This window comes from Candida orthopsilosis, assembly GCF_000315875.1.
Source record: "Candida orthopsilosis Co 90-125, chromosome 5 draft sequence".
Taxonomy (NCBI): Eukaryota; Fungi; Ascomycota; class Pichiomycetes; order Serinales; family Debaryomycetaceae; genus Lodderomyces; species Lodderomyces orthopsilosis.
In genome coordinates, this window is record NC_018298.1 from 424,755 (window position 1) to 437,329 (window position 12,575).

At 38.7% G+C, this 12,575-nt stretch overlaps 6 protein-coding genes across 6 annotated transcripts; 3 read left to right on the forward strand and 3 right to left on the reverse strand. All coding sequences in view use genetic code 12, as the record gives it.

The window, feature by feature from the left end:
- Window positions 1-77: 77 nt before the first annotated feature.
- CORT_0E01980 (DNA-binding transcription factor) lies at window positions 78-3,971 on the reverse strand (the record flags this gene model as incomplete). Its single annotated transcript, XM_003869870.1, has 1 exon — window positions 78-3,971. One exon carries the CDS (start codon window positions 3,969-3,971, stop codon window positions 78-80), a length of 3,894 nt encoding a protein of 1,297 aa, XP_003869919.1.
- A 233-nt stretch (window positions 3,972-4,204) lies between these two features.
- Window positions 4,205-4,963, forward strand: CORT_0E01990 (hypothetical protein; the record flags this gene model as incomplete). The annotated part of the gene is made up of 1 exon (XM_003869871.1): window positions 4,205-4,963. One exon carries the CDS (start codon window positions 4,205-4,207, stop codon window positions 4,961-4,963), a length of 759 nt encoding a protein of 252 aa, XP_003869920.1.
- A 106-nt stretch (window positions 4,964-5,069) lies between these two features.
- CORT_0E02000 (Efb1 translation elongation factor EF-1 beta) lies at window positions 5,070-6,034 on the reverse strand (the record flags this gene model as incomplete). Its single annotated transcript, XM_003869872.1, has 2 exons — window positions 5,070-5,625; window positions 5,952-6,034. 2 exons carry the CDS (start codon window positions 6,032-6,034, stop codon window positions 5,070-5,072), a joined length of 639 nt encoding a protein of 212 aa, XP_003869921.1.
- A 218-nt stretch (window positions 6,035-6,252) lies between these two features.
- Window positions 6,253-8,120, reverse strand: CORT_0E02010 (hypothetical protein; the record flags this gene model as incomplete). The annotated part of the gene is made up of 2 exons (XM_003869873.1): window positions 6,253-8,008; window positions 8,071-8,120. 2 exons carry the CDS (start codon window positions 8,118-8,120, stop codon window positions 6,253-6,255), a joined length of 1,806 nt encoding a protein of 601 aa, XP_003869922.1.
- A 251-nt stretch (window positions 8,121-8,371) lies between these two features.
- Window positions 8,372-10,063, forward strand: CORT_0E02020 (hypothetical protein; the record flags this gene model as incomplete). The annotated part of the gene is made up of 1 exon (XM_003869874.1): window positions 8,372-10,063. One exon carries the CDS (start codon window positions 8,372-8,374, stop codon window positions 10,061-10,063), a length of 1,692 nt encoding a protein of 563 aa, XP_003869923.1.
- Window positions 10,064-10,518: 455 nt separating this feature from the next.
- On the forward strand, window positions 10,519-11,658 carry CORT_0E02030 (hypothetical protein; the record flags this gene model as incomplete). The annotated part of the gene is made up of 1 exon (XM_003869875.1): window positions 10,519-11,658. One exon carries the CDS (start codon window positions 10,519-10,521, stop codon window positions 11,656-11,658), a length of 1,140 nt encoding a protein of 379 aa, XP_003869924.1.
- Window positions 11,659-12,575: the final 917 nt, after the last annotated feature.

Here is a 12,575-nt window from a genome sequence, read left to right on the forward strand (position 1 = left end):
CAACAATTTCTTCATGGATACAGGCCAATTACAAAGTACTCATTTGAGAAGAATGGAACCAACAGAGATATCGTATATTAATCGCAACCAAAAAGGGACAACCAGTTCGGAGTAGACCAAATTCCAGAGTAGTCACCTATCTCGATGCACTTGGAGTTGATGAGCCATCTTGTCACAACCTCAAACTCGTCAATACTTAACAAATAGCGGACCTTATCGTATAACAAAGCGGCTTGGATACCGGGTCGATAATGGATAATATACAATAATGAAACGATTATGTGGGTCCATAACTTACTATCAATTTGACCATCGATATCCACCCAGATATAGGAACATGGCTTGTCAACTGGCACGCGCACCTTTGGAACACTTTGATCTATGGAGACATTATTTGGCCTTTTGAATACAACCAAATCGCAACTTAAAGCATCTTTATCCATTGATCTGGATTCGTATCCCTCAAACGTATAATCATTATCAATATGGCCTAAAGAAATTCCATCTGAAGACACCAAGCTTAACAATTCTGCAATGCTACCATCCTCTATACCTTGTGACAAGACCATACCCCTTTGTAATTTCATTACTTCTATGACATTCTCCTTGAACAAGTCCGCTTGTTTAAAGAATGACACGGAGAATTTAGATGTGAGTCCGGAGTATACCTTTTCAGTCAATCTGTACTGATTCGTTTCTTCATCCACGCGAACAATTTCTTTCTCATTTTCCATTTCTGCAAAAGCTGACTCGATATCGTCTGGGTTGAATGGAGACAAAATTTCTTTGATTTGCTTTGAATTCTTTTTGTTGGGATGCCTGTACACCGCTTTCATTGTAGTTTTGACTTGCTCCCTCGGATCCGATATCAATTCTGGTGGGACGCTGTAAAAAAAGGGAGAGTTCGCAAGGGCTTCCTCCTTCTGTTTCATCGAATCTGAATCGATCTGATCAAATAGATCAGTCTGTGCTTCAAACGTCTGCTTCTTGCTATAATTGGCCATGTTTTCTTCTAAAGTAAAATATAGTGGAAACTTGTCATTAATCTCAATTTTAGAAGTATCAAAGCTTGCCCATAAATCAAGGTAGAATGGGATGTCAATTTTCTCCAAATCCAGGACCAAGATGAACAGTTCTTCGATTCCCTTCATTACTACTCGTTCAAATTCTTCCACTCCTTTATTCACTGCATCTAGACCACCTACTTGTTTTCTAACATGTACCCATGTGCGTTTCAACGATCTTGCATCACTGTCTTTAAATAAAGACGCAACTTTCTCATAATCAATGAATGATTTGTTAAAAGCTTTACAAATACAGATTGCTCGGAAGAGCGTGGTGGTGTCACTGGTTTCAAACTCAGTCTTGATTTTACGTGCCTTGCGTTGACGTTCCGATTTCGGTTTCCTCTTGTCTCTGATGTTCTTTTTCTTGTTCTCACGTCGTGTCTTGGACATTGATGCATCTAACTCAAACATACCCAATTGGTCCTCATATTTTCCGTTGAATTCTGGGACAGAATTAAAGTTGGCGCTAGAACCTAAACCACCATCAAATTCCAGTTTAACTTTAGACTGATCTTGAGCACGACTTCTCAGCATTCTGTCTTTGCTATGTAATGATGTCAATCTTGTCAGCTTTCTCTTCAAGGCCTCTCTTGAGTTGATAAGGGTGTATTCAGTCTCTATAAGGCGACGTGGCATTTGTCCCTTCTCTGAAGTATTTTTAATTGGCTGCTTACTTTTTAATTTGATCTGTTCAATGAATTCATCTGATGGTCGATGCTTCGGATCATTTAAAATAATTAATCTTCGGTTTATTTTCCTTCCGCTTTGAGTCATCGGAATTACTTGCACTTCTATCACACCTGTGTGGGCAAGTTTGCTAATATCACGAGCAATAGTTTTGATATCGGTCGGTTTTTCCAGTTGAATCTTTTGGTCAAGCATTCTACCAAGCTTTGCGCTAGTAAAAGTGGCACCGCCCAATTCATGGATTAATTTAATAAGCTGATCACGTCTGAACGCTCCCTTTACGTCTGCATCGTCTATTTTTGACTTTTGCTCTTCCGATTTGAATCGAGTGTTCTTCTGTCGCTGTATAATCTGGGGAGTAAACACACGAATGGATGGGTCGGATTGGGAGGCCTGGATCCGGCTCAGAGCATTCTCAATCACATCATTGACCCGATCCTGCACTGTGGCTTTACCAGTATTAGGCTCCTCTTCTTGTTTAACCCTCACATAAAGTTTCTCCAGCTTGACATCATTATCATCGGAGCGCTTTCCTTCATCTGTAGTGTTATTCAGATCCTCATCAACATCCATTGAGTTATCATCTCCATCATGCAATTCTAAAGATATACTTGCCCCTTGCTTACTTCGTCCCCTTTGACGTAATCTACGCCTCTTGGGAGCATTTGCATCCAACTCATCGATGTTTTTTTCATTTCTTTTCTTGGAGCCCTCACCTTCATTTTTAACTTTGGTTTTATCCTTAGATCGCAACAGTAAGCTTTCAGGTACGCGATCTGAACTTTCTACTGGCTTAATAAAATCAGGAATAGCAAGCAATGGACCACTGGGTGTCTTTTCAATCTTGACGCGAAATTGTTTCTCCAAATCGACAAGAGATTTGCTTAGTACTTTTCTCTCGGGTCGTTTCTTCTTATGCGTCTTAGTTAGTTTCGCTTTAAAGTTATCGGCTGTATAATATCGATAATATTTTAGCCTTCCATCAGACTCACTCTGTTTTACAATTGCAGTGTCGCCGTGTTCTGGCACGTAATTCAAGAGTGGCTCTAATCCACCATCTTTAAACAAATAATCGGTATTGTTTTCAAGAAGCCTTGTAATTTGACGATGTTTTACATCACCCAGAATGGACGTTACAATTTGCTTGGCAATGATTCCTTCACTTCCCGAGTTCCTAATTGCTTCATAGACTTGTGCGGTAAGTGGGAAAATGTCATTGAAGCTTGCAATCAAATAATCTTCTTCTTCGTCATCATCTTCAAATTTGTGATCGTGATTCTGCCCTGTCTTACAGCTCAAATCCCAAGGGTCGTATCCCCCTTCCGTGTTCAGACTTGGTAAGTCTTTCAAATACCTCAAGGCATAGAGTTTTCTAGCTGGATGTGATTGATCTTGCACATCAATTCTTTCGATATACCCATTATCACACAAGTTTTCAATTACTGATCCAAACAACCTCGCAGCTTGAGAATTTCTATTCATCTTTAATTCCACTTTCATATCTCGAAACGTTCTTATATTATTCTGAGCTTGCTTCAACGCATTCATTATGAACTTTCGCATCTTCACCGGTGTGTGGTCGAATCCATTATCTTCATCATCGCCTTTAGTGGCCCTTGAAGCATCGCCAAACTTGTAGTGCACTGCCCACGTACTATGTATCCTTTTTTCTTCATAGAATCTGTGTTCTTTCACTATTAAGCCTGCTTCTTCCAACTTGTTCAACCTCCCTGTCATTGACCTCTTGTCTTGTCCTGTAGATAGTGGCAAATCACTGGCCCAAGTTCCTTTGGCCCCATGTCGAGCAATTTCTTGTAACAATTGGTACGGAAACGCACCGAGTGTGAGAATGAACTTTTTGTTATTAGACACTCCAGTTAGGTAATAGCACTGGGTCTCTTCGGTGGGAAGAACTCTCAATTCCTCGGGCTTCTCTTGCTTGGCGACAAATGATTGGTAGTGGGACTCAATAGTAATTGGATCTTTATCATAAGTTACATAGAATTTCACCTCTGCGTTATCTCGATCATCTCTGAAATCAAAAAATAGCCACTTCCAAATTGTATCTTTCTGAAAATCATCCAACTCCTGTTCTTGTTTGAACTCGTTTTGAATCACTAGCCATAACTCAGACAAGAGTAGACCCCTAAAGCCAGAAAAGGCCAACTTCTCCGCGGTAAATGCGACTGTCTCATAGGGAGTGTAAGGAAACAGCATTATAGATGAAGCTGCTTGATTGGCGTTGCTAGATACTTCGATGACAAACAACTGTATATGTAATGACTATCCCCTTTGTTTATAAATTTTGAATTACGTAATCCCTGACTTAAGCACTTTTTCTCAATTTGTTTTTAGAGTTTGTATTTTTTCTCATTGATTTGCATTTGGTTGCATTTCACATTATTAACGATTTTGCAACATTTAGACTATAATCACTGTGGAGTGTGAAAATGACGGAGTTTGATGACGAGCCAATCACTTTATCGGCCCATGCTTTGGCTGCATTGCAGGAGTTTCAAATAGAGGAGAAGCAACGTCTTGAAAAATTTGAATCCTTATACAAGGCATCAGAAAATAAATTCGATGAGCAACAAGCAGAGCCAGTTGAAGTGAAAATAGACGATTTCAAAGAGGACTGGCAGTTGTCACAGTTCTGGTACGCCGACGACACTGCGAGAACGCTAGGTAAGGCTTTGTTGGAAGGAGCTGATGAGGACACTGTCATTGTTGTTGCTTCTGCTCCTTCGGTGTATGCAGCAATAAAACAATTTCCCGAGGACGAAATACCCACAAAGCATATTTATTTATTGGAGTACGATCAGAGATTCAAAGTATTGGCCGGAAATGAACACTTTTTCCCATACGACTACAACGAGCCGGGTGAAATTCCTGGTCTTTTGAAACACAAATGCCACCGTCTTCTCATAGATCCACCATTTTTGGAAGCAGACTGCCAAACAAAAAGTGCACAAGCTGCAAGGAACTTACTAGTGAAAGAAGATGAGCGCCTGGAAAGAACCAAGTCTGGGGATATAAGGTACAAATTGATTTCTTCGACTGGTGAAAGAATGCATGATGTTGTTACTAACCACTATCCTGGTACTAAAATCACAAACTTTTACCCAGAACATAAAAATGGATTAAGTAACGAATTCAGGTGCTATGCTACCTTTGAATGCAGTCACTGGAAGTTTTCCGACGAGGACTAAACTAGATAGAGTTTGTAGTTGTAATTTTTATAAACGTTATCAATCATTAAAGATTATTACCATGACACTAGTAAGAGTTTTCCTCCAAATATTCTATTCGAGTTACTTACAATTTTTGCATAGCAGCAATATCAGTAGATTGAACGTGGTCTTCATCTTCTTCAACAGCAGCTTGCAAGTCATCCAATGAAACCAAAGCATCTTCAACAACCAAGTTGATTTGCAATTTTTTGATACCGAAACCAACTGGAATCCATTGGTGGGCACCCCAGGTCAAACCTTCAATTTCAATCTTCTTAACGTTCTCCAACAATTCGTCCAAGTTGGTTTCATCATCCCATGGCTTAACATCCAAGGTGACAATTGATTTAGCAGCTGGCTTTGGACCTTTAGCAGCTTTCTTAGCAGCATATTCAGCCAATCTTTGTTGTTTCAATTTTTCAGCTTCTTCATCAACTTCATCATCATCAGATCCAAACAAGTCAACGTCATCATCATCTTCAGCGGCAGCGGCAGAAGAAGAAGCAGCTGGGGCCTTACCAGCTGGTAATGAATCGAACTCTTCAGTGAATGAAGCAATGTGGTTGAACCATCTGGTGAAGTGTGGGTATTCTTGTTGGAAAGCCTTGTAAACAGAGACGTCAGCTTGTGTAGCTTCAGCACTAGAAGAAATAGTTAGTATATACTGTGATATTGACACAGAGCCTCCCCCATCAAAACACATCCCTCATTAAACCGTTGTAGATTAATTGTCAGATAAAAGATTTAAATCTTCTTTGTCACTCATGCGGTGGGTCTTGAGGCCACCTCATAAACACGGACCAAAGATTATGATCATCATAGTAATCAAAAACAAGTCTCAATTGTTGGAATTGTGAATCCAATTGATTGATTTGGTGATTGGGAGCAAGCGTGAAAAGCTAGAGTCACCATAAAAAAAATGGGACAGGGATCAATGAAGGGGCCCTAGAAAGCAATTGGCACATACCCGTCGTCAAAGTATGACTTGTCTTTTAAGAAATCATTCAATGATTTGATGGTTTCAAGAGTTTTGAAATCAGTGTATGACATTATGTTGTGATGTGACTGGAATTGAATTGAATTGACCCTAACAGAAAGGAAATGCTTAAGTGATAAAGAAAAGAAAATTTTCGAGCCATCATTTTTGATGAAGGAAGAGAAAAAAATTTTCTGTTTGTTGTTGTTGAAAAAACTCTTCACATTGCTACCACGTTGGATGTATCTTATATACAGTACGCATTTCTTACATGTATTCGTTTTAACGCTAACTACAAAGGTAAATAATCAACTCCCTTACCCAACCACTCCATTAAATACTCCTCTTGGGTTATATTTCTATCCCACACATTCAACACAATCTCCTTTAATGACGCAGTTGTCCCCATTTTTGTATTCTCATAAATATTGTCCATAAATCGAGTCAAGTACGATCGTTCCCAATCAGTCTTACATTCGCAACCGATGGCATACACAGGCCACACCATTTGTGTTACCAATGACGACTTGGGGTCCATTTGATCATACGTGTGAATGAATTCATTTGTCAACTTTTGATTTGTTGCGATGTAGTTCTCAGGTTCAATCACCTTATTCAAAGTGATCCACACTGCTAACGACCAACATAAAGCACACTTTAATCTATTGATATACGTTTCATTACTGTCTTTGTCAAAAGTTAAAACGTAGTCTCGGTAACTCACTAACGCATATCGTATTCGCGTATATGCGACATTCTTGTCCTCAGATGCTAGCAACCCATTAAACTTTTTATTCCTTAATTGGCAAACTTCTGCCATTGCAACGAAAATTTCGCCAGGACATCCCATCATCTTTGATGTAGAAATGTTATCCTTAGCTTCTCCATACCATTGAGGCAAACAATATGGATCACGGCAATCTGGAGTAACTATTGCACTGACTGTGTCATACCAGCTTAGCACAACCGCCAAAGATCGTCTCTTATCACTTGTCTTCAATATTTGATTATAAAATACTGGATCCTTACATATACTGGCAAAGATTTTGAAAAACTCTCTAGCAATAGAGCTTTTTCCCTTTTCGAGAACAGCAAATAACAAATGCACATTCATGAGTACTAATATAACAAAGTAGCTTATATGCTTCTTGCTCTGGTCAACTAATGCATCATTATCCTGCTCTTTATTCATTCTGTTTGAATTTTCTCGAATATAGTGTATCAAGTGGTCCATGGTGTTGTTTATGTGAGCAAGACCCTTTTGATACAATTCACTTCCACCAGCTCGACTCTCATACAAATGAATACATGCCAATGATATGAAACAGCTTCTGGCTATATCGAAATCACAATATTGCAATGCTAAATCCGGCCAAGGCGATTTGGGATGCCCATCCAACAATGGCAATAATTTTTTGAAAAAATGTTTCAACATCATATTCTCCTCTTGATGGCTCATGGCAAATAGGGATGATGGGTCTGGTGGCGCAGCTAATGTATCTTCCGCAACACCGTGAGGATCAGGATTGTTTAGCAACAACTTATGATTGGCATCAAATATTTGTGACTTGTCTATGAAATCGATAATTTGGAAATCAAAATTGGCAAAATCACTCGAAGTGAGTGTTCTTTGGCTATCGTGTAATGCTTCATTCGTTATCAGTGGCTCGCTCATAGACGAGGATAGGAGTGATTGAAGATCTTCAAATAAGGTACTGCTAAATTGGTTCAAGTTTGTGCTGGATGAGGTGGTTTTGAGTAGAGGGGTCTGCAACATTTCTTCCTCCTTAGTAGCCTGCTGAAGTTCAATCTTACCCTGTGCGAAATTATATAAGTGGTTTGGGGGCTCTCTAGATATCTCTTCATTCTCTATTTTTACTGTAGCTTCTTTTGGCCCATTTTGATTCACTCGATGCAGCACCTTTTTGTTCTTTTCACCACACTGTTGAAAAAAGTCAAATGAAAGCCGTAGCTCATATCCTTCGCATTTTCGTCCTGATTTAATGCAGTTGTTGCAGAATGGTTTAGTCTCATCGCATTTCCGGTGCCTGGAAATCTGGGGTTAGTAAAAAGCGGATATTGAAGTCAGATTGTATAGTCCATTACATACCGTTTTTTACAAGTCCAACAACCTGTTCTCACTCTGGTTATCTTTCCCATTGATTTTTAATTCCACCTGACTGGATATTCTAAGGTTCAATTTATTGAGCTTTGTTAATTCCAATTTTAAGAAATCCGCTAAGCTTTATTATTAGGAGAAAGATAACTGGTAGTCACAAAATTGAAAGAAACGGATAATGCGACACACCCACCTTTAAAATTATTTTTACGACACCACTTAAATCCGCGTTTTTTTTTCATGCAAAGAGTTGGTTGTTATCGCCAGACGGAGTTGATAACCATCAAAGCAAATGAAACACGTTAGTGCAATTCTCGGACTTTTAGTATATTCTGTGTCAGCACTAGAGTACCATCCCTTTGACAAGTCACAATTAAGTGAAGAATCCATATTTGAGCAATTTGACTATCCATCACTTGCAGATTCACCATGGAAAGTATCTTGGGCGAAAAAGTATGATGAAGGAAGAGATGAAATCGTTCAATATAAGGGTGAATGGGCCATTGAACAACCCCGTATTTATCCAGGATTTGAGAATGACTTTGGATTAGTCATGAAATCAAGGGCATCACATTATTCAATAGCATACAAACTACCGCATCCCATCAACAACATAAACAAAGACTTGGTTGTCCAATATGAGGTGAAACTACAAAACGGATTAGATTGTGGTGGAGCCTATATCAAACTTTTCGATGAGTCGAATAATTATCAATTTCTCAATTCAGAAACTCCTTATCAGGTAATGTTTGGTCCTGATAAATGTGGCAGCGACAATAAAATCTACTTCATTTTGAGAAAAAAATTGCCAAATGGTGAAGTTGAGGAGAAGCAGTTGCGTTTTCCGCCATTGGCTAGAACCAATGACTTGAGCAATTTATATACATTGATTATCAGGAAAAATAATGACTTTGAAATTAGAATCAATGGAAAAGTAGTTGAACTGGGTAATCTCATAACTGATAAGGATTTATTCTCACCAACTATGAATCCGCCAAAGATAATTGAGGATCCAAATGACAAGAAGCCCTCTGATTGGGATGATCGGAAATACATTCCTGATCCCACTGTTGAACCTCCCGAGGATTATGAAAAATTACATGCTCACCCAGTTATACCTGACCCTAATGTAGTCAAACCTGACGAATGGGATGAATCAGCACCACGGTACATTCCTGACCCGGAAGCCGTGAAGCCACTAGATGCATCCGATGATTGGCAACCACCAATGGTTGTCAATCCGAAATGTGAAACAGGTTGTGGTACATGGACACCACCAATGATTGGAAATGCCGAATATATAGGCCCTTGGTTTGCACCAGAGATTGAAAATCCTAATTTCCAAGGTATTTGGGAGCCAAGGAAAGTCGAAAATCCTGATTACTATGAATTAGAAAACCCATATCAAATGGATAAACCAGTTGGTGGTCTTGGGTTTGAATTATGGAATATGGATGGGGAAGTATTATTTGATAATATTTATGTTGGAAACTCCATTGCTGAAGGTGAATTAATTGGAAATGAAACATTTACTGTGAAACAAAAAATGGAGCATGAATACAAGATACAAAATCCACAAAAGGCACCTAATGAGCCAGTGGCACCACCACCAAACTTTGACCAGATATTAGCTGATGGTTCCATATCAAACTTGCGTCAATTTGGTATGTTCATCAAATTGTTGACCAGGAAGGAATATTTAGACTTTTCCGATTTCATTTTTGAGTTTTTGCTTGATCCAATAGCAACGGCGATGCGTTATCCAATTAGAGCAGTGATTTATGTCTTCCTTCTCCTATTTGTTGTGCTGGTAATTGGTGGTGTTGCTAGTGTATTGATTTTTATTGTGAATAACTGGGGTACGGTTACACAAGTGGAGGAGGAAAGGCAGAGGTCAGATGATGGAGATGATATTGTGGTAGCAAATGCAAATGCTATAAGAGGAAAAGAGATAGATGAGGATCAGACTTTGAGACACCGGTGATGAATGTGTACTGTACATACTTTTTAAACATGTTACTACTCTGTCTGTCTTGCTACCTCAATTCTTTGCAGCAGTTCGAGGCAAATTTACCACGTGGGGTCAAAAGAGATATTTTGAAAAGTAAGTATCATAGAGGTTTATCCTTTTAGAAGCATTCAATACCCTAGAAAATACGCCAATCCAGCTCCACGTCTGTGGTTGCCTCCCTCTGCGTTCTTTTCAAGTGACGTCAGTTGTTGCAAACTTAAGGTCGTGCAGAAACCAAAGTTTTTGTATTTCCCCGAGTTTTTTGTTTTCTTTCAATTGCGGCTTTCGAGAACGTTTCTCCATTGTTTCCATTACATATAGTTTATTGTATAATTGCGTGAGAAGTTGTAAAATTCAACGATCATATCTGAATGTTCTAAAAAACTATACGTTGTTACCGTTAGAAAGGTTTTACAAAGATTCAAGCTATGGCCGACGAAACTACTCCATTAACTGGACATCCTAATGGGCCCCACGTGAGCCCAACTTCCAAAGCAAAGAGTCTACTTGGATCCAAACCCGCTAAAAAGTTTACCTATTTTATTATACCCACTGTCTTCATTTTCTTTCTAGTTTACAGATTCTGTCAATTTGAAACCAAAATTGCATCTACTTCCTTACTTGGTCCTTCATTAACCCTTAGATTATACACAAACAATATCAGATACGATAATATCAAGTATCGTGACCCCCATGAGAAATTATGGACGAAACGTCGGGTACAAAGTATCAACTCGATGGAGTTTAACACTGCTATTGGACATGCTAATGTGATATGTTTACAAGAAGTGCTTGTTAATCAATTACACGATATTTTGAATGGGTTGAATGCTAATGATGATGATGAATGGACTTATTATGGAGTTGGTCGTACTGACGGAATTGAAGCTGGGGAATTTGCACCCATCTTGTTCAAACACAAGGATTTTCTCGTATTGGAAAACACAACTTTCTGGTTAAGTCCTACTCCTGGTAGGCCAAGTAAGGGATGGGATGCAGCTTTGGAGAGGATTGTTACTATGGTGACGTTTCAAAGCAAGCTCAATCCATTAATTAAATTCAATGTTTTCAACACTCATTATGATCATCGCGGACATATTGCAAGGCGCAGGTCGTCGCAGTTGATAGTTGACAAGATGAAGAACTACAACGCATATCCCTCATTTCTTTGTGGTGATTTCAATACTGAACCAAGAGACGAACCATATGGAATTTTAACCGCTGCTGGGTTTAAAGATAGTAGAATTTTGATTGATAAACGATTTTCCTATGGGCATGAAACTACATTTACTGGATTTGATGTGACTAATGAACCATATTCAATTATTGATTATATTTGGTCTCCTTATTTTACGAAGCAACATTCGATTAAGGATAACCCTTATGAGGATGAAGCTGCCAAAGAGGCATTGACAATGAATAACTTTTACAACTTGGATCACCATGAGTATTATTCAATTGTGTTGAAACAATTTGGTATATTGAGTAATTTCTTGAAAGGTTTCCATTTTTCTGATCATAGACCAGTAGTGGCTACTTATGAAATTGAAAGGACAAGATTATTTTAGATTTATATAAATTGATTGTATGTTTAATGACAAAGACGTTTGCGATCACTATAAGACCGATGGCATTCGATTGTATTGTAGTGCTCAACGCTGGCTCAATCTCTGGGGGTACTTCGTAGTCGCTTACTGGTCAAACTCATTTTGAGTGAAAGTCATTCTCTTTGATGGTTTTCCCATATATAATAAGCGCGGTGTATGTAGATGTTCTCAGTAGACGATAACCCTGTTCGACTAGAACCGCCTAAATAGTGAATGATTGTTCATTTAGAGCTACAGCTTGCCTTTTCTGGAAACACCCAGCCTTAAAATGTTAAAACAACAATAGATCTAGTAGATTTTGGCGGAGACCGTGTTTTATTATTTTAAAAATTTGCTGTACTAAAGCAGTACCGTGCTTATTATTATTCAAGTCGAATGCAGCCGCTTAACTGACGTTTGATTTACACATAAAACGCGGCTACTAATAAAAATATTTTTGCAGTCAAGAAATTTCTAAGGGAAAGAAACTTTATCTTTATTTCTAAGCCACCAGCTTTTCAAGATGCCTTAGTATTATATGAGCATTGAATTTGAATACGAGAGCGTGGCGTAAAGACAGTCGACACATTTGCTGGCTGTGTTTAACATTGAGTCTTCTCATTTCCAGCCACAGATTGTGTGGGGATAAATGTCCGAATCGTGATCGTATTATTTTTTGTCTGTTATAAAAGAGGGGGCACGAAGAAAACGTTTGCCAGCCAATGAGTTTTAGTAAATCGTGTCCATCTCAGTGACAGACTTACAATCTCGACTAGTAGGGTCAAAATTTAATTTTTGCGCCTCAATGCTGCTTACTGCCCAACCACTGATGAATAAATGACAATGGATCATCATAGAATGGATAGTCATTGTACAATATATGCCCATTTCTTATAGCT